This window comes from Mercenaria mercenaria, chromosome 17 (genome assembly GCF_021730395.1).
Source record: "Mercenaria mercenaria strain notata chromosome 17, MADL_Memer_1, whole genome shotgun sequence".
Lineage (NCBI taxonomy): Eukaryota > Metazoa > Mollusca > Bivalvia > Venerida > Veneridae > Mercenaria > Mercenaria mercenaria.
This window is the reverse complement of record NC_069377.1, coordinates 43,808,622-43,830,705: the sequence shown is the minus strand read 5'-3', so window position 1 is coordinate 43,830,705 and position 22,084 is coordinate 43,808,622. Positions and strand designations below refer to the sequence as shown.

The 22,084-nt window shown below is 35.1% G+C and overlaps 3 protein-coding genes across 5 annotated transcripts; 2 read left to right on the top strand and 1 right to left on the bottom strand.

The window, feature by feature from the left end:
• Positions 1-1,001: 1,001 nt before the first annotated feature.
• LOC123536303 (uncharacterized) lies at positions 1,002-10,606 on the top strand. Of its 3 annotated transcripts, none has more exons than XM_045319371.2 (2): positions 1,002-1,155; positions 9,713-10,606. In XM_045319371.2, exon 2 carries the CDS (start codon positions 9,722-9,724, stop codon positions 10,412-10,414), a length of 693 nt encoding a protein of 230 aa, XP_045175306.1. In that variant the 5' UTR covers positions 1,002-1,155; positions 9,713-9,721; the 3' UTR covers positions 10,415-10,606. The 3 variants fall into 3 exon arrangements, with proteins under 3 accessions (XP_045175306.1, XP_053384017.1, XP_045175307.1); XM_053528042.1 differs by having other exon boundaries at positions 1,041-1,061; XM_045319372.2 differs by lacking the exon at positions 1,002-1,155 and adding an exon at positions 8,956-9,138.
• A 1,841-nt stretch (positions 10,607-12,447) lies between these two features.
• Positions 12,448-14,477, top strand: LOC123536302 (uncharacterized). The gene is made up of 2 exons (XM_045319370.2): positions 12,448-12,605; positions 12,921-14,477. Exon 2 carries the CDS (start codon positions 12,945-12,947, stop codon positions 13,866-13,868), a length of 924 nt encoding a protein of 307 aa, XP_045175305.2. The 5' UTR covers positions 12,448-12,605; positions 12,921-12,944; the 3' UTR covers positions 13,869-14,477.
• Positions 14,478-15,312: 835 nt separating this feature from the next.
• Positions 15,313-20,460, bottom strand: LOC123536300 (transmembrane protein 53-like). Its single transcript, XM_045319369.2, has 3 exons — positions 20,168-20,460; positions 18,086-18,304; positions 15,313-17,547 (listed from the first exon to the last, which is right to left on the bottom strand). Exons 1-3 carry the CDS (start codon positions 20,204-20,206, stop codon positions 16,873-16,875), a joined length of 933 nt encoding a protein of 310 aa, XP_045175304.2. The 5' UTR covers positions 20,207-20,460; the 3' UTR covers positions 15,313-16,872.
• Between the last annotated feature and the right edge of the window lie 1,624 nt (positions 20,461-22,084).

Genomic DNA, 22,084 nt, shown 5'->3' with positions numbered 1-22,084 from the left:
AAAATGTGCGTCATATTGTCAAATACTTAATGCTTGATACCAAATACTTAATGCTAAATACATGATACTGTCATATACTTAATGCTAAATATATAAAAATTTCACACAGATTAATGTAACTTTTGCAAAATGCGAAACAATACATGCTAAATATTTACTGTTCCCTACTTATATAGATAAAGATCTTTACATATCAGTTGATGAATGCACCATTTAAGTGGTCACTGGCCTTCATAGTAGAACCTCGACTTTTCTAAACTATTTAAGTGATTAGTGTCTTTGATTGTGGATAAAGACCCCAGATGCACTACCAGACATTATTTCAGGAACGAGCTGGCATTTTGGTAGAACCGCCGACCACCTGTAATCCAGCTGGATGCAAGTCCTCATATGAAAAGAAAATCATCATCGAACCCACAGCGGTGAAGGCAGGGAATTTGAGATCAGCATCCTTAACCACTCGGCGATGAAGGTCCCCTATTGCTTCGTATCAGACTGGCAGCATATTTTGCATTTGGAATTTGGCAACTGGCCGCCAGTGCATCCATATATTTTCTTTTAAATAGGTCGCATGGCGCAGCAGTAGTTTTCCTCCTTGTCTAAAACAAAAATAATGACAAAGAACGACTTAAAGTTTTTGTTCTGTACTGTAAGAAGTATTAAATGCGCTGTCAAAAGAGATATTGAAAACAGTTTGTAATGATTAATGTATAACATTTACAACAATTCCTTTGAAAGCTGGATGAAATATAAAACTTTCTTTTCATCCAGAAATTACCTATTGAAACTGAAACTAAACATGCCTTGTATAAATACTAAATTCCATTGATTGTTGGCTCTCACCATGGTAAAAGTGACAATTAAATGGATTTCAAATATAATGAAAGTACATACCCGTGACAGGTTGAATATTCTTGTTAATTGCAGTAATAAATCGTCAGCCCTGGGAGAGCAGCCGATAGTTTCACAATTCGCATGATAACCTTTTTCACATCTATGTAAATATATGATAAATTTCGAATCGGAATTAGTCTTAACCGTGAAATTACAAGGAGAGAAGTGTAATTTATTTCGTTTATTTGTAGTTTCTAATCAAATTCTAGCGGAGGTTGAACGTTATTGGTTTGTGTTATGTGTGGTTTTTTGCCTAAATAGGTGAGATAACTTTTTATATATGTATTATTATTATTTTCGAGAGGAAAAAATGTTTAAGACAAGACGTTTAATGCCTTTATGCTCCAAAACACCGATATTTTACATAAAAATAAATTTTACAAGTATACATATTCTTAAAACAGGAATATCAGCTCCTCTTTTAAACTTGAAAACTTGAAAAAAAATCGCAAAACCAGAGTATTTGTTTTGTGGGGACTGGCATTTGTAATATCCTATTTTTAACTGCTTATTAATTAGGATGATAAGAACAAAACAGGAATCATCACAAGTCACGGATCAATGGCGTTTTTTCGTATTTGAAACTCACTTGTATAAATAAATAGCAGGTTAAAAATATATGGGTCACACTCACAATAAAATATATTTTTTTTTTATAAGAAATAGGATGACTATACACATGTTGTAGACAGAATATACATCACTCTTTTTTATAAGCGACCCTTATATATATATTTATGGTTATAATACTTACCCGCTTAATGAGATAAACAAAATTTACAACAGCCCGAGCTCAATTAACACAGTCACGAACAATTTGTACATTGCCTATTAAAATTGATTTACAATAAAATCATTTAAATGAAATCTTAAAATTAGAGCATATGAATATAGAATAAATAGCTAGTATTTGTTAAACGTCTCGTCTTTCAAATATATACATAGCCTCTTTTCATTAATTTGATTTTCCGTTGCATTCGCATTCAGACATTATATTAGGTATTGAATTAACATATTTTACGAAAGGGATTACCGCCTTTATGTTCCTAACATCAACCCTTATCAAATATCAACGAAAGTGGATGGATATTTTATGTTTGCAAATTGGATTTTATACCATATTTAGACTTATCATATATGCCTTATTGGGGACAGAAGGCGTTTATTCGGCTTGAACAGAAAAATTAGGAAGACGGTTTATACCCTATAAATAAAAAAAATGTTAATATCATCGATTTTTAAAGTGAAGAACGAACCCAATAAAACCTATTTGCACAAAAAAAATCAAGATATATTATATTGGATGGCTTGACAATATTGAATGAACATAAATGTAAATACCATACAAGATCGATTGTATCTAAATTATAAGCACATGTAAATAGTTGCATATATAAGCATGCAAATCATAATATAACACAGCCTGCTGACAAAATTGATTAGTTAGTGACATATCAATTAAAGGCAGTGTCAGAAATTTCAAAATGTATAGCAAAATAAGTGAAATATTTACAAAAAAAAAATCATAACTATTTTTCATGTTAGAATTTTATGACTTATAAGGAAAAGCTAAATCAACAGCGGAATTCATTCCCTTTGTTTCCATTTCTTATGCATTATGAAAACTTACTTATTTAATGGACTCATACATACTGCCTAGAACCCTTGCATTATTTTGAGTTTACTTTTTATTTAAAATTACAGATAAATGAACCTACTAGTACTTTCATAATTTTGAAAAAAGTGAATAAGTCCAGATCCGTGCCCCTTTAATTAACTTCAAACATACACACATTTTATTTATAGTCGGGTAAAACAATATTATAATGAAAATGTACATTAGCTATGAAAAGTTTCGGACAGACTCGGAGACAACAATCACATTAAAACAAATCTATACAAGAGCATCGCAATGCGGAGCAATACGCCCGAAGGTATGATCTTTGACCTATAAGTGTGACCTTGACCTTAAAGCGAGCCATCTGAAACATGCGCTCTGCACGTCACTGCGATGTGGTGAACATGTGTGCCAAGTTTCTTTAAAATCTTCAAGCAGTTCAAGAGTTACAGAGCGAACACGAAACAAAATCATATAACCTTTGACTCCTTAGTGTGACCTTGATCTTGAAGAGCGCCATCTAAAACATGTGCACTGCACGTCGGTCGTCTTGATGTGGTGAACTTTTGTGTCAGTTTTATTCAAAATCCTTCAAGGGGTTCAAAAGTTACAGAGGGCCCGAAGGTATGACCTTTGATCCCTAAGTGTGCCCTTGACGTGAAAGCGAGCCATCCAAAACATGTGCTGTACATGTTGTCTTGATGTGGTGAACATTTGTGCCAAGTTTCTTTAAAATCCGCGGACACGAAACAAAGTCATATGACCTTTGACCCCTGTGACCTTGAAGCGAGCCAACCAAAACATGCGCTCTGCACGTCGTCTCGATGTGGTGAACAATTGTGTCAAGTTCCTTTGAAATCATTCAAGGGGTTCAAGAGTTACAGAGCCGGCACGAAACTGCTAACGGACGGACAGACGGACACCGGCGTTATAACATATTCTAATATGCTTGTCTCAGTTAATACACTCTTAAGCTAGAATCACGTCACGTTAACGTGCGGTGACGTCAAGTTTTTGTTGCGACCAAGAAAGAGCGCTTCTATATTTTATCTACTGTTAAGAGCATATTAGAATCGAAATAATTTATAGCAAAAGAGTGTTTTAACACTATTTATACACTCGGGCGGTAATACGTCGTACAAATAATTTCACTCGGGCTGCGCCCTCGTGCAATTATTACGCCCAGCGTATAACCGCCCATTGAGCATAAATAGTGTTAAAGCACTCTTTTGCTATAAATTATTTCTGAAATACTGTACGTCCCTTCGGGCGTATATTAAGCACTTGCATGATTATCAAGTATACATGCTGATAGAACCTGAGGTTGGTGACAATCTTGACCGAAGTCTAAAAACATATTAGGTACTGAAGGTTAATATAAACTTAAATGTGCACCACTACAACAATATCTTCGAAAAGTCAAATATCATTTTGAATAAATTCAAACAGAACGGATTTGCGCCATCTCTCAAATAGCAAATAAAATGTTTATTAAACAGAGACATAAAATACAAAAACCAACATTCCAAACGGGATGAAAACAATGTATTTTAATGGACAAAGTGTTTAGTTAACTGCATGGAGCGTAAGTGATTGATACATCAATTGCAAGCGTTTCCGCAAGAACGAATCATGCATCAAACACGAAACAACATTACCGGAATCAAGCAAGCTCTCTTCTCTTTACAAAAATGCAAAAATCAATCTGATACAATTGTTTACCATCGATTTCTCGTTTAGCTTTAAATGAATTATTTCAAAGCAGTTGTCTAAGCAAGCTTTTATTACCTGTGAAATGGAACTATATTTTCTATTGTCTTCGAAAATAAACTTTTAAATTGGAAATTTATTGCCCAGAAGTATTCGTATAAATTAAACCAGAGAAGTAGGAAAAGGCCGATGTCAAATGGTTAAGTGCTAAATACTTAATGTAAAACATCAACTGGGAAACAGTGTCAAAATAATAAAAACTAAACACGAATCAATACATGCCGACAGTCTATTGCTTTAAATGTCCATTTAAATAAGAGCTGACTTAACTTTAGCTTGCCGAATGCAAGTGATTCTGCCTTTGCGACCAGCGCAGACCAAGATCAGACTGCACACCCGTGCAGGCTGATCATGGTATGCACTGTTCTCTATTCAGTCGGTAAATTTTCAGTGAACCCCCCTTCAAATAATAAATGGTATTGCCCAAATTGAATGATGGACCAGTCCACTTTAGAAATTTTGCAGACTAAAGGTTAAACTATTAGTAAACAGTTACGGAACTACGATCGCATGGCCAGTAGAACATACCCAGACTCGACAAACTAACTGAAAGTTACATTCATACAGGTCTTTAATTCATAAAGTTAAAAAAAAATGGCAATAATTATTTATCATTTGACAAGCAGCATTAAATATTTGACATTTGGCATTTAGCGTTAAGTACATGGCATACAAGTATCATCTGTAGTGGTGCACATTTTAAGAAATGAAAATGATAATTACGTCACGATTTGGACTAGTTCAAATCCGGCTGATTAATTAGAAATAAAAATATTTCACAAACCATATCTTGAAGGGTTTTTGACCGGTTCGAGTCTCTATGACAAGGACATTTAGCCATTCTATATGTTGATGTGTAGGTAGATAAATTATGTTCTTATTCAAGTTAGGATTCCAGCTTGGCCTGGAGCGACATTATTATTATTTGCTCATCTGATATTTGAAAATAAAAAATCTACGAGCTATTGACGCCACATGAACGTCGGCGCCGGTGTTGGTTAACTTTTTTTCTTTAGGTCCACTTTTTCTCCAAACCTATAGCTTTGAAACTTTGCATACTTGCTTATCATCTGTAGGTCAGTAAGTAGGCAAAGAGCAATAACTTCCAAATGCATTTTATCACAATTATAGCCCTATTTGCACTCAGAAAAAAAGGGATTTTTTGGTGCACTTCACTCGAATACTATACGAGCAACAGCTGTTAAATTTTGCATACTGTTAAACATCTTTATATGTGAGTACGTTAGCTAAGAACTACAACTCTTGCTATTTGTTAGTATTAAGGTCGTTTTTGTATTTAGAAAATATTGACTTAGCTAGTTAAAATGTTTGTATAGGCCCGATTTACTTAAATACTGTAAGAGCAATATAGCTCTAAAACTTTGCCAACTTTTTTATCATCATTATTTTAATATATTTGCCAAGAACCATAACTCCTGCTTACATTTTGTCTGAATCATGACCCTTTTGTATCAAGAAAATTTGAATTTCTTGGTTAAATGAGATATTTTGTTATCAACCATAACTCTGTTATCAACCATAACTCTTATGTCAAGCACTTACAAACGAGTGTTGGCACTCGCAGGTGGTGCTCTTCCGCTTATCATTTTCTTGTATGTCTTGTTTTTTATCGAGCTGGCAACTTTATATGGACTGACTATACATCCCCTCCGTATAAAAGCTCGGGGTAGCGAATATTTCAGACGGGAGTTTTATGCGGTGCTACAACCAAAGTATAAAGCTCCCCGGAGAGCGTTATTTGGAGAGAGCGTTATACTTTCCCATAACGCTTCCTAAAGTAATAGAATCAATAGAAATGAAGTCCTGTACGTTTTTGTCCCCCGTCTTTTTCGAAGAAAAAAGGGGGAATTAGAAATAGGCTGCATCCTTCCGTCCATTCTTCCGTCTATCCGTCCGTCATACTTCGTGTCCGGTCCATAACTCTGTCATCGAAGGGATTTTAAAATAACTTGGCATAAATGTTCCCCACAATGAGACGACGTGTCATGCGCAAGACTCAAATTATTAGCTCCAAGGTCAAGGTCACACGTAGAGGTCAAAGGTTAACAGGGTCTGTTTCGTGTGCGGTCCATAACTCTGCCATTTATCAAGGGATTTTGAAGTTACTTGGCACACATTTTCCCCATAATCATACGACGTGTCAGGCGCAATGCCCAGACCCCTAGCTGTAAGGTAAAGATCACACTTAGAGGTCAAAGGTTAATATGGTCTGTTTCGTGTCCGAGCCATAACTCTGCCATTCATCAAGGGTTAATGTTCCCCATAATTAAACGACGTGACACGCGCAAGACCCAGACCCCTAGCTCTAAGGTCAAGGTCACACTTAGAGGTTAAAGGTTAACATGGTCTGGATCTTGTCCGGTCCGTAACTCTGCCATTAATCAATGGATTTTAAAAGGACTTGGCACAAATGTTCCCCATAATAAGTTAATGTGTCATAGCTTCAAGGTCAAGATCACCTTTGGAGATAGAGCATTTTTAGTGTTGTTGTTTTTGTCTGGTCTGTAACTTTTTATGCATTGGTGTATATTCAAATAACTTGAGATAAATATTCACCATTACAAGACATTCTGTCATGTGCAAAGATCAAAGTCACAAGCACCCAAGTTAACTTTCTTTTTTTTTTGTACATGAAATTACCTCCCTTGTATATGTTGAAGTACAATACATGTCTTTTTATATCAGTTTCCCCACTGATTTAAAAATGAAATTATGTTTTAAATAAGATGGTTGGTATTGATAGATATGAAAAGCTATTAACGGTTGCAGATTTGTAGAATGCAAACCCAGGCACAAGTTGTAACTGAATGGTATATTAGCCATGCCATGAGAAAACCAACATAGTGGGTATGCGACCAGCATGGATCCAGACCAGCCTGCGCATCCGCGCAGTCTGGTCAGGATCCATGCTGTTCGCTAACAGTTTCTCCAATTCCAATAGGCTTTAAAAGCGAACAGCATGGAGCCTGACCAGACTGCGCGGATGCAACACATTAGGTCGATGTGTAGTGTAGCTAGTAGAATTATATTTTTCTTAGGAGTAACATTAAAATACAGATATTAGCATTTGAAAGCATTCACCAATTACAGATTTCCAGACATTTTAAACTTCATAATGTCTTCAGGAATTATATGATATATATAGTTATGATTTATATACATTGTTAGTATGTTGCCCTGTTACTTAGATGTTGTATTGGCATGCAATATGTTCTATGAAAAACGTCCCTAGGCGGGGGACGTTGGTAACTCTTTTACAAATTCTTGTTTCTGTGAAAATGACCTTTGGCGTATACACTAACTGATAAGGTTTTTTTCCGCAGTGTATTACGAAAAAGTATAAAAACAATGTCAGTTATGAAATTTTACAAAAATTAACCACAGTTTTAAGCGGGTAACTCTTTAACGCTGTAATACAGATAGTGTGATAAAGGTAAAACAAAATTCACAAAAAGGAATTGTTTGGGTAACTGATAATCTCACCAAATTGATTATCTATTACTTGCGAAATAGAATCAAAGTGATGCAAACTTTATTTAACCCCAAAGCAAATAATATGATTTAAAGTAAATTGCTGTGAATGTGTTAGATCAATAAGAAACCGATAAACATGTCAATATTCCGACGTACAACCTTTTGTGAATAGAAAATTGAAAATAAGGTGGCATGTTTTTCACTGCATTTGTTAATACAGGTTGGGCATTTGTAGATGGAATAAGATTATTGTTTAGTTGGATTTACTGAGTAACTATATAAGACATTTCGGAACGTGTAAATATTCTGAAATAATTATCCTTACAAAGATTTTCATTTGCCATGATAAGATAGCTTTAAACCTAATCATTTAAGAATTGCAGTTTGCCATTCCATAATGCCCGAGCTTTCCGATATTTTATGTTAAAACGTTCTAGTATTCTAGTATTTGCTTGTCTTCTATTTATCTAAAAACAGTTTGAAAAATTAAAAGAAAAATACTGAAACAATGGATTAAAAATCTTAAAATTGCTCCCCCCCCCCCCCAGACCCCACCCCACACACACACCCCCAAAAAAAATGCAAATACCAAATGCGTAAAAATGTAAAAATATTAGCATCATTAATATCATAGAAAAAAAAAACATGAAAAATATCAACAGCATTTTATTATCGTCTTTTTTCCAGAAAGTCGTCAAATATCACTCAAAATCTTATTCGCATGTAAAAATAACTTAATAATTACATTTTTCTGAGTTTTATATTATTTTACATTAATATATTGTCGATTTTTTTTATCTTTAAAATACGCCCTTCTAATTTCATCTATATTTAGAAAAATCAGATTGAAATACTATATATAATTTATGAAGACCAGGTCGATATCCTTTTTTATGTTTAAGTGACGATATACCCGCCAAGTGGCGGGAATTACAACTCGGCATATAAATCTATATTCCTTAAAACAATATTCTTTTTTTTTTCGACAAATAAAGAATCACAATAAGCATAGATAGATAGATGTTCGAAGAAGAACTTTAAACTGATATAATAAGATAATCTATAAATTAAGCAGCCTTCAAGTAGGTTTCAATAACCGAAACTGTTTACATAGATTGTTTTGTGACAACGATCTTATTCTGTTTGGTGTCCCATCATGTTCAAATATTTCATATGATAAAATAATTGATAAACAAATAGTACGATATGTACGGACATAAAGTGTATAAGTCATTCGTAAGTCAAAATGACTTTGTACGTGGATTTTGGAGAAAGGAATTATTTCTATTTAGAAAAGAATAATTTGTTACAAAATTAAGAAAGATATCAAAATTTTCTAATATAGATAAGAAAAAGTCCAGGTAAATTCTGTTTCTTTGTGTTATTCATATTGTAAGATAAATGTATGGAGTTATATTTAGTATGCTATGAATGTAGGGATAACGCATGTTTTATTTGTCGTGTTATAGCGTCTGCATGCAGAATCCCAAGGGATTGGTTGGCATCACACCTTTTTAGCGTATCAATTAAATATAATGCATGTCCTAATGTTTAACGCTGTTGTAGACTAAACGTATAAAAAGGTGAATGAAGTAAATTTAATGTTTCCACTAAAACGTGTTTTTATTACCCGAATGTTTAAGTGCTTGTAATACGCGGAACACGCATATATAAAAAAGTGTAGTGATAGCACGTGATATTGTCGACATACATTTACTCTCTTGGTAAAACACTCCTTGAAAACGACAGTTTTATGCTAGAATACATTATACCAATGCTATAATTCAACGTTTTCACATGTTCCGTTAGAAATGATTGAGTGGAAAGCGTTAAAGCAGTGATAAAAGTTATTTCAAGTACTGTCAATTACCGAATACAAATATTACTGTTGGATCTGAATCTGAATTATATTAATGTGGTTATTTTTCATTTCAGTGAAACATCATGGCTAGACCTAGCGGCGGTAAAAACAACAGTCTAAAGCAACCAAAAGAAGAAATCAATATCAAGTACATGCATAGACCTCCTCTCATAGCTCCAAATTACGGCAGCCAGAAAAAGTCCCTATTGCCGAAATCAAAAGTATCAAGAGTTCTTCTTTATGACAATGCCACCCAGGAGCATATGTTAGACATTAAATTAGCACATATCAATATTGAGAAAGAAAGAATAAGTAGACTGATCAATTTGCATCAGCGTTCTTTCACCTTGCGGATGAATAAAAGACAACAGCAGAAACTGGCGTTAACTGCTGGAAGTAGGAATAAAACTAAGAATGCTGTTAATAGTTCCACAGTAGAGACCACACGCGAACGCTCGACATTAAGACCGCAGTCATTTCCAATGGATATGAATCAAGATACAATCAATGAAGTTTCAAAGAGCCAAGACCAAAGCGATAGTCTCGGAGGAATGAAGCTTCCGGTCATAGATACGGACAAACGTCACGTGATCTTCAAAGTGAAAGCAAAGTCTGGTAAAACGGAAGTGTACCATACGATAGATGATGATGGTTTTCTCTCGGACTTGATACCAATGCATTCATTCTACCCAAAGTTAACCGATGACCCTAGATTTAGAAGTTTACAAAACATTTTGGTGCCATCAGAAACAGGAACCTCTCAGGAATTTCTCTGAGACACAATTCTGTGAAAATTCCGGTGCTAGAAGTGTCTCTTAAAAAATCTAATTTTAGGAATATCATTCAGCACAAGAGACTGTCAAACTGATGTTGGGACACACGAAAAGCTATCGAGTGCGTGTATTTTTTTAATATGTTTTTGTTTATGTTGTGCCGGCTAATATTGCAATAAAGTAGTATATTTTGTGCATGATAGTACTGCTATAAAACTGTACACTATGGAACACCGGAGCTGAATACGAGGTACCTTCTTTAGTTAGAGTAGTAGTAGTGTCTTCTCAAGATCTTGTTTTGTCTTGTTAATTACTGTGTTATAATGTTGGCTAGCAATGCTATCGTGTCTAACGTACGTACTATTTTGTTAGAGTGACGTATTATTTTGTTAAACGACCATCCTATTTTCTCAAAACATTATGCTATAATGTCAAGTGAACATACTATCTTGTCAGAGAGACGTACCATTTTGTTAAACGACCACCCTATTTTCTCAAAGTAACATAATATCATGTCCAGTGAACATACTATCTCGTCAAAGTGACGTACTATTTTGTTAAACAATCATCCTACTTTCTCAAAGTAACACGCTATCATGCCTAGTGTATATACTATATGCTATCATATCAGAGTGACGTACTATTATGTTAAACGACCATCCTATTTTCTCATCATGTCGAAAAAATAGTATGGTCGTTTAACTCTTACGTGATAGTACGTTACTTTGAGAAAACGGGATGGTTACTTAACAAGATAGAAAGTCACTCTGAGTATATATACTGGCCATGATAGCATTCTCCTTTGAGAAAGTAGGATGGTCGTTTAACAAAATAGTACGTCACTTTGACAAGATAATATGTACACTGGACATGATAGCATGTAACTTTGAGAAAGTAGGATGGTCATTTAACAAAATAGTACGTCACTTTGATAGCATGTTACTTTGAGAAAGTAGGATGGTCGTTTAACAAAATAGTACGTCACTTTGACATGATAGCATGTTACTTTGAGAAAGTAGGATGGTCGTTTAACAAAATAGTACGTCACTTTGATATGATAGCATGTTACTTTGAGAAAGTAGGATGGTCGTTTAACAAAATAGTACGTCACTTTTACCAGATAATATGTACACTGGACATGATAGCATGATCCTTTTAGAAAATATGATGGTCGTTTAACAAAATAATACGTCTCTCAGACAAAATGGTTAATACGTTAGGCATGATAGCGTTGCAAGTTAACATGATAACACAGTAATTAACAAGAAATAATATGAACTTGAGAAGATACTACTCTAAATAAAGCAGAAATCTCGTATTCATCTAACATAAGACAGTTCTGGCGTTCCATAATACACGTCGTGTTTCTGAATTGAAATAGTGAAATCTTTATAACTTTAAGTCGTACATTTCTTTTCCGCAATGTTAGAGGCCATGGCCTGTGTTTACAAATGAAGTAACATTTACCGTGCGGTAAATTGTGGTGTTGAAAAAAAAAAAGATCATCTGGACGAAATTCTCGATGCTTTTGGCCTTCTGGTCTATAAAGTGTTAACCTTCAGTATAAACTTATTGTTGCATGTTTGATACATTTATTCAAGGTCTTGCCAATGAAAATAGGAAAACGAAACTGTTTTAAACTTCCCGGCTTTTTGACAAAACTTTTTGCAAGATTGTGTGAAAGCATCGCTATAGAATTCGACAATTACAGCATTAAATCCAACTGCATGGAGGTTGGTTTCAGGCTAATTTTCCACGATTTTGGGCAAATTTTTCACTTCGAACAATTTTTCTTGCTCAAACACGACATGTCCACGGTTGGGAACGGTCGGGTGCAACTGATATTCAGTTCATATATTAGTAACGCTACATATACGTTCAAAAATTGATTTCATTGGAAAAAGTAATAAATATCTTTATCAAAGTCATGATGTGAATACCTAACTCTCATCCCTTTTCATATGTTATCGATTCTTAATCGAGTGCTTTTAGAATGTATCAAAAAGAACAGTATTCATTCACTAGCTCTATAAAATATGAATATTAATACTATTCAAATCATTGCACTCAAATGTACGAACAGTTTCGAGTGCTTTTATTTATTTATTGAATTCCGCGGATTGCCAGTTTGAGAAGGCGCTGTACATGTGTGTTAAACCTTACAGGAAATTGAAAGAGATGACCAAAAAAGAAGGTAAATCATTCTTTTTCTATTTTTTCTGCACTTCAAGTTAGATAATAAACTGTTTATATTTACATACAAGCAATAATAAGTACAATTTGGTTTGGCATTTTTTACCTGTAACAGCATAACTATGTTACTGAGCATGAAACCGCTCTTAAACTTGTTGTGTTGTAGATACTGATGTCTCCAAATACGTACGTAACGATTCGTTTCCGGAAGTTCACGATTATTTAACTGTTCCTCAAAATGATAATTGAAACCATAAGTTGATGTAATACCTCATGTCAGTTACTGCTTCTAAAACATACATTCGATGAATTTCAGGCAGTTCCATTTTTTGATAAAGACATGGCGTTTCCACCCATCGAACCATTACCTGAAATTAACATTTGGGAGAAGAAGAAAGACAAAACAGCGTACCTTCATAAGCCTCCAACCATACAACCAAATTATGGACAAAGGGGAAAACACAGTTTACTTCCAAAAACAAACATTGCCAGAGTGCTGTTGTACGAAAACACCATGCAAGACAATGTATTAGATGTTCAGCTTAAATACCTTAAACACCAAAGACGCAGTTTCCGGTTTTCACACCGCAAACACAGATATGCTTTTATAGATTCGCTCAATCATCGCCGGAAGTGGCATGAAATGTGGGAGGCTGGTTACCAGCGTATGAAAGACGCCTTCATTGCGAAATATGGAACGCGTTATATGCCAGTACCAACACCGGAACCGGAAGTAGACCCATTTACCATTTATGCACGATTAGCTCCACCAATAAATGTTCTATGCTTTTATCTGGATTCACAAGAACCGAAACAAACGAAAAAAGAAAAACCAAAAGATGCGCAGAAAACATTACTCCCGCCGCACAAACCAAGTATGGATGAATACCTGCACGATCATGAACGTTTGATAAATAATCAAGACAGTGAACTGAGGCTGTATACACGCTCAACTGAAGATCCTAGGTTCAGAAGGCTGGAAGAAGTTCTAGCTCCTCCACTTTTCCGTACAGATGGCTACAATCAGCTTAGCCCGGGCTACTGTAAAGCTGATGCTAAAGTGAAGAAGTGGGCAGCTGTAAGGCATAGGGGCATAGTCTTGCCGAGATTTTATACACGACATCAAGTCGCTTCAAGGGACTCTGCAAGGTCAAAACCACTCAGTGGTAAAGATTCAGTACAGAAAGATTCAACTTTTCCAGTCATCGAGGACGATCGCTCGAGCCTTTCAGAACTGTCTTCTAGAGGTTCAGCAAAAACGTAAAATGGAGATACGGAGTAATAGTTCAATAATCGTTTAATTTCATTCTGCATTCATCACTATCAATATAAATTATGTTACATACGGAAATCTTAAAAGATGTAACGCTTACACTACAAATACCTTATTACCAGGAGTTGTGTATAATTTAATTACACTTAAAACTGTGTACTCGTTCACAGTTGTGTTGAAATATTCATAATGATACGTTCACTGAAATAGAACGAGATGAAAAAGGTAGCTGAAATTGATATGTAACAAAAAAGATTTGAAAACTAGTTTGGATATTCGCGAAATTTCATCACGGTAAATGCAAATTCTGCTCATCATTTCAAAAGCGAGTCAGATCTTTTTTTCTTTTTTTTCCCCCTTTTAAGTCTTAAGTTATCGTTTTTGTGTATTATTAATTTACGCGAATACAATAATACCTTATGTGCTTCAAGACTTTAACACGTATCAAGAAACGAGAACGAGTGACTAAAAAAACTTCTAGCAATATGATAATGTTATGCAAAATGACATCCGCCCATTGTTCTTGCCATTCATATACAAGGTTTGTAAACTTATCAAATTTCAAAACATGTAACGAAGAATAAATGCAGCGGAACTGCCGGTTTACTGAACTATAATACCTGAGAAACGAAAACACCTCCGAATTGCACAACTGTTGGCCCGAAAGAAGTTGTCTGTTAGAACCAAACCCTCTAAACCGGACAGAATTCAAAGCTTCGACTTGTTCCTTTGGAAAATTTTAAGCCCGCTTTAGATTGGTTTCACTCGATACTGTTCGGTTTAGAGGAGTTCTACGCCGTGGATTGCAATAATTAACGAAGATGGTCCAACAATAAATAAAGCACCATAAACGATCCGTAACAGGATTTATCGTGAACTGCGACTGTATTTTGCAGGATCCAGACATAAGCTCTACATCATTCTAAAGATCTCTGAGGATGGTAGTAGACGCTTAAAGGGCTCTTTTAAATCCTTAAAATATCTTTTAATAATTTTCAATTTTATGACAGAATTTTTTTCTATTGTAAAAATCGGGCTAGATTTGAACTTAAGCCATTCACAAAATCAACATTTGAAGTTAAAAAATCTGTCAACAATGGCTGAAATCTACAACTGGAAAATATCTAGATTTATATCAATTAAAATCTAGTAAAAAATGAAAATTTAATAACTTCTTACGGTATTCATCCAACAGAGTTCAATAAAATTATTATTGAATAAGTGGCATTTTCTGATATTTAAAGAGAAATAAAGGAAAGTTCTATTTCGGAAAAGGTGGATAAAACAGCAGACGAAAGCGGGTCTTGTGTTTAGCTGTGTCAGTAGGTGGTTTCGTTGATTCGTGCACGTCTAAAACTGTTCTGTCTCAAAGGTGTATTTAGTGCCTGCGTTAACTGGAAATATCTTTCATTGGAAATTAACAAACTCCATAAAATCCTTTCGTTAAAAACGTTTATTTTATCTTAAATATGCCAGCTCGATCATATCATTCACTCAAATGTAGTATAAGAACAATAAGTTTTAACATTTTGCATGTGCATGTGCATTTAAAAACGTATTCTGGAATAATTTTATCCTAAAGATTTTTCTAAAGCTATGCTTCCGTGTTACCCAAGTGTATTTTAAGAACACCATCAACCAAGTAGTTGCATTGAACTAAAAAGGCGAAAATACGTGTTACTAAAATTATAGAATTATGCATTATACATGAAATTTACAATAAAGATGCCAAGTAATAACTTTCAGACATCCTTGTAATATTTAAATTCAAAATTATTTGCTACATTCTATTCTTAGCGGCAAGGGTCGTTCGTGTGTAAGTTATTCCAGGTAAAATAGAAAGATTTTCCTAGTGCAGATAACATATTAGATATACATGTATATATATTAATTCCATAAAGAGTAAAAGAACTCACACAGGCAGAATGAAATATTATAAATCTCCATTTATTCAAACCAAGGGAGGTAATTATATATATAATATTTCATTCTGCCTGTGTGAGTTCTTTTACACTTTATGTAACTTTTTTTTTATTTGTGATAAATCCTTGTTTAAAAACTCATAAATGACTTTTAACAATCACAATGTTTGTTATATGCATAATAATTTATTCTCGAAGGAACCTGTTCGCTGTATTCTGCAGAATTATCCGCTGAAGCAGACGTTTTAATACAAAAGTGAATGCGCGAAAATGGATGCGCACTGACAACTCCCGTGGGACAATACCCACGGTCAGACTGTTTAAACGGTCTACACGCCTTACAAAAGGGGTTGTTAATTCTGCAAGTATATTGCAACTTACCATATAAAGTATTTTGCTGGCAGTACCTTTAAATATGAAACAGTATCTTTGGTAGTCATATATTATATTTATATGAGAAACATGCTCAACTGATTGGTCAAGATTGCCAACAATAGAGTTATGAATGTCCAAAATTTCTTTCTAAGACTGTAACAATATCATATAACATCGTGGGTACATATAATATAACAATGGCAGACAAATGTTTCGGTCAATATGATATGATGTTATGTTGACCTGTCTGAAAATAATATTGACATCGTCAACAGAAAATACTACATTCATATACAGATCAGTAAAATTATATATGGATTTAGACATAGATCTATCAATGTAATAATAAACTTCACGGCATTTTAGTTTGTCTGTTTAACAAAACAGTGTTATACTGATGAAAAAAGAACGTTTTGTCTGAGAAATATAACTCTGCAGTTTTCATCATCCATTTTTTTCTAAATTCGTTACAGGTCTGTCAAAACAATATAAACATTAGTCAACACTTTCTATCACAAAGATTATCATAGGAGTAAAGGCCTTTGTTAATAAGAGGACAACTGTACCGGCTGTTGATAGTTGGGTATTTCAAGACAAGAATGGTCTTTATGCGGATGAAGACAGTCTTTGGTATACAAGTTAAAGTTAAATAAACTGTGATGTTTGCTGACTAAAATGGTTATACATAACAAAGCTATTTATGGACTGACAATCTTTCCTTTGGCAAGTAATTCCATTTCGTCAATAGGCGGTTCGGTTCTCACTTTGATGTTACTAGCATCTGTCACTCCAGTGTGTCTTATGAAGTCTACTACAGTTTGTGTGTACTCTTTGTTATGTTTCTTGAACGTGCTCACATGCGGCGTGTCGTCCCAAAAACGAGAAGTAGCGTACAAGCCAGCGTTGCGCCACTCGGCTGCAAGTTCTTCATAGTGCTCCGGATTGCAGACTGGGTCACTGACTGAGTATAGGAATATACTTGGTAACTGTAATTTGTTGTCATGGAAAGCTTCAGAAGCTTTCACGTAATCACTTGTAATTGAGGGGAATTTTTTCAAGTACCATTCTAAAGTTGTGTCTATTTTGTTCCCGATAGATTTGTTATGAGTTATTGCCCTTGCAATGCCGCCTGGAATTCCATAGAAATCTATGACGCTGTCGAAAATTTGCCCTCGTAAACGCCGACTAACGTCACCGTATTTGTCCGGATATTTTTCAAAATTGGTCAAAACCTCTCCGTACATGTATCCGCCGACGGACAAGGAGTGGACAAGCATTTGCTGGTATTTTCTCTCTTCTTGGTCGCAAAGGTCAATGACATCTCGCATCAAAGATTGGACCCGCTTCGGTTTAAGAAGCTGTCGCAGGAATACCTGAAATATACCATGGCGGTGTTAATGCATATAAATGTATACATAAAAATGAAGTTATTTTTTTTTTACAAAATCGCTTTCATTTCTGAGCAATGTCTTTTGTTTAGTTTACAGTTATTTATAACGTGTATTAAATGTCTGTCGTAAGTGCATAGAAAGACTAGATGTGATCTAGAACGTTTGACGCCCATAAAGAAACATGGACATTCCACAAGCTAGCAACTGATGGCTGTACCTTAAAGGAAAAAAGAATCGGTTTTTACATGGGACGAACATATAATAGAAGTGGTTTGAAATCAGTGACATTGACTACCTCTGCACCATTTTAATTCATTGAAAATTTAAATTTAACTTGATTACTACTTTTATTTATAAGTATAAAATTTCAAAATAATGTTTTCATAATTCATATTTATCTTGTTGCGTACCCTCTCTCAACTATTTGACATTGATCATACATATTTTTCAATGTTTTAAAAGATAATTTCCTTTCAATACAGTTATGAACCGGTTTGTTTTATGCAATGAACGATCTTACCTGCACGGATATAACGTCAAAGCCCTGCTGATTATACATGTCTACGAATTTTTTCAGATGTTTCGGTTTAGCGAACAGCCAGCCAAACAGTAATACTAGGGGTCGTGGACTTGACGACGGGGTCACGTGCTGAAATATCCTCACATTTTTGTTCACGTCTTTGGCACTTATTTTTGGCAGAGAACTCAATAAACGAACAAATCCCAAACTTGAAAGGTTCTGAAAGGAAAACAAGAAATGAATGTGTTTACACATTACATCCCTTTCTCCTACACTGCAACCCTCTATCCCACTTCCCCCGAAATAGCACATAATATGACACAGGGAATATTTACGATAAGGCTGTAAACACTTACAATTTCTATGTATACCTATGGTTGTTGTAACCAGCCATATTAACCAATGTGTCGCATGCAAGCATCTCCTGGTTCAATAACTTTCAAATATGTGAAACTAAAATATAAATGACATTTTAGCATCTTTGACTTTCGCAAAGACGTAAAGCTGAGAAAAAACTTTAGGATCCTATTCCGAAGTATTCAATCAGTTTATTTTGACAACATGATGGAAACAATTTCGGTACTTAATAGACGTAAAATTCAGACGAGATAACATGGGTAAAATGTAAAACAAATTAAAATAAGAAACGCCGCCGTTTTATGTCGATAACGGGCACTGTTTCTTGACGGAGTGTTAACCCTTACCTTGCTAAATTTCTATAATGAGCGTGTCCATTTTCCAAATTGGACAATACCATTAACTATTAAAAGGGGTTCTTACCAAAAAGATACTGGCTAAATAGCAAACAGTGCAGATCATGATCAGACTGCACGGATGTGCAGGCTGATCATGATCTACAGTGGTCGCAAAGACAGATCTGTCGTGTCCAGCATGATGAGGGTTAAGCCTGTCTGTGATTCATACTGCCACCATCCAGATACTGCGAGTTCGAACCCTATCGAGGCTAATGCTTATCGCGACAATAATGTTTCGTCCCACATTGTTCATTTACGAGAGGAAGTTATTGGTATTAATTTTTGTTAAAAGTCACATCCTTCCACTTGAAGTCGGTGTTTTACCAAACTAATCAAAAATCATTCATATGTTAAACATATTTATAATGGCGACAAATTACCAGCTGGGTCAAATAATTTTACATGGCTATCAAAGAACTGGTGCTGCAGCCATATGAAACTTTGAGACAAAGAACAAAATACATGTAGCTGAATGTGTTGCTCACGCTGATTCCATAATTAACATTATCGATTAGACTATATATCTGATTGTTTTCAGTCAACATTTCCGTTCTCTTATTTTCAGACAATCTGGAAAGTGCTATACCGAAGGCAAGATCATTGATTGACCAAACATTTAGATTGGATAACACGTTTCAAGTACTTTATTATAACAGCATACAGAGTGTACATGTAATCATACATCACTCGTAAAGTAACATCCTTGAACTACATTAAACTGTAAGGTTCAAAAGCTGTGTCGAAAACATCAATCGATTAAGATATTATTTCCTGCAAAATTTGCAACTTTAATCTCCGTATCTTTAAACCCTTAACATGCAGGTCACGACTGATTCTGCCTTTGCGACCAGTGTAGATCATGATAGCCTGCACATCCGTGCAGTCTGATCATGATCTGCACTGTCCGATATTCAGCCAGTATGTTTTTGGTAATCACCCCTTTTAACGTTTAATGGTGCTGTCCAAATTGAAAGATGGACAAGTTCATTATCGAAATTTAGCAGGGTAAGGGTTAACCTCTATATATCATGTAACATACAATAACCTGCAATGGTTGTCGGGATGCGGCTTAAGGCACCCTAGACAACGGTCAACTGGCAAAACTTTGTACATCACCCCTTTAATCAACAAATTACGAAAACATGTAAATCCAATGTTGTTGCATCGCATTTCACATTTCAAATTTTACCCTGATTTTACAACAAATCATAAATATTTTCGAAATAACCCGATCTAAAAGATTATCAAAAATTTGCATTCCTATGTGCAATGAAGCATTTTCATGCATAGTTAATTATCTTGTTAGTTTGTAACAACAAATTCTTACCTTCTGTACTGGTCGAAGGTACAGCCATGTCCGCATCATGTTTTTTCACTTGATTGTTTCGTCTCCAGACTCAAATAAATCAATGCACTTTTGTCTTTGTCATACAGAATTGATCGGCTGGCTGATCATGTATATCAAAGCTTTAAAATTTATTGATACTTTTGCAAAATTAATATCCCCAGCGGTTAATTGTATCATAAACCCTGTCCACTTAATTGTTTAGTTTTACATATCAGTTCAGACTTCACATAAAAATGTAACTTTTAATGGGTTATTGGTAAATGTTTCAGGCGCGTAGTAGCCGGTGAAAGACCAAACAGAAGGGGATTTATTTAGTAACTTCAACGATAATTTACTATTTAACTAATGATGACTTGTACAGCATGCGCGGATCCAGCCAATTTCCGACCGAACCATCACTCCCTTACTATGACAAACATGTTCTTTTTAAAAAGGCTGAAATAGAAAAGTAGCAGACCAGCTAGAGGTCGCCTTCACCCCCCACCCCCACGGACAATTTTGAAATTCAGCGCTTCATTTCCTGTATTCTGGGGCATTTTAGGAGCATTTAAGAACACCTTTTCCAATCCAACTTTATTTACAATATACTTGTACCCCTTATTTTCACATTTTTATGAGCTCGCCTGATAAATTTGGGAAAAAATAATAAAATTGTTTTTCTTAAAGGTAAAATATATTTTTTTGTTTTAGATAATTAACATAAATATGAATTACGTCTGTTATGTCATTTACTTGTCAGGATATACCAAGTTAGGGTTCGAGACCCAATATGAATAACACTCTCAAAGGTCATTATAATCTACATGATACAAGTGCAATACTTAGACAATGGAACATGCCTATTATATAACACAGTAACAATAACTCATTGTATGGTAGGTTTGCCAGTAAGTTCTGCACGGAGTCTCGAGCACCTTCAGAATGATGCAGATTATAAGGTTCTTTCACCGGTTGCAGGTGCAGATGGGAATATCCGGCCTCGAGGGTAACTGTTTACGGCGGTAACGAGACTCGCAGAGTAACCGGTAAACAGTTACCCGAGAGCCGGATATTCCCATCTGCACTTACAGCCAGTGATAGAATCTTTTTTCCTTGCATACCAAATTAAAATAAAATCAAACGAAATACTTTCTTCTTAGAACTATTTTCCTACAGCAGCGTATTTAAACAAAGCGCGGGAAATCAACGCTAACGCTCGGTTTTTCATTCCACACTGTCCCTCGGGTAGGGAAAACCTGTCTTGCACAGAAAGGCATGTAAGATCCTTATATTCTTGCCTACCTTAAAAACAGGAGTGTCAACGTGGAACTAGATCTATATCGCTCTTCTATCCTACCTTCTGATATCCCAGCTTCGATTCTGATAGTTCAGGAAAAAACTGGACAGGAAAACAACAGCTGTCGTAGGACAGCAACGCTCGACTATCCAACAGTCTTGCTAACGAATGAAGACAAAAGTCGAAAAGGTGGCCTGTTTTTATGGAACCTGTAAGGTTTTTCGTGCAAGTCAGTACATCGCGGTGAATAAGTGTGTGAAGTTCCCATCAGTGGGTACTGAGATACCAGGTTATATACAAAAATTTGACCAAAATTTGCTAAGTCTTAAAAGGGGCATAATTTTGTAAAAATGCAAAGTAGAGTTTGCTAAGCCAAACAAAAGCTGCGGACAGCAAGTCTAGACTATTTCAACAGCCTTGTCAATTGAATGATGGCACAATTTTGTAAAGATGTAAAACCGAGTTACTGAATCTGTACAATGATTGTCAGTTCATGTACAATGCATGTCAGTTCATCACAGTGGACAAGTGTGTTAAGTTTCAATTCATTCCCACTAGTGGGTACGGAGCTACCAGCTTACATACAAAACAAAACCAAAAATTGCTTAGTCGAAAATGGG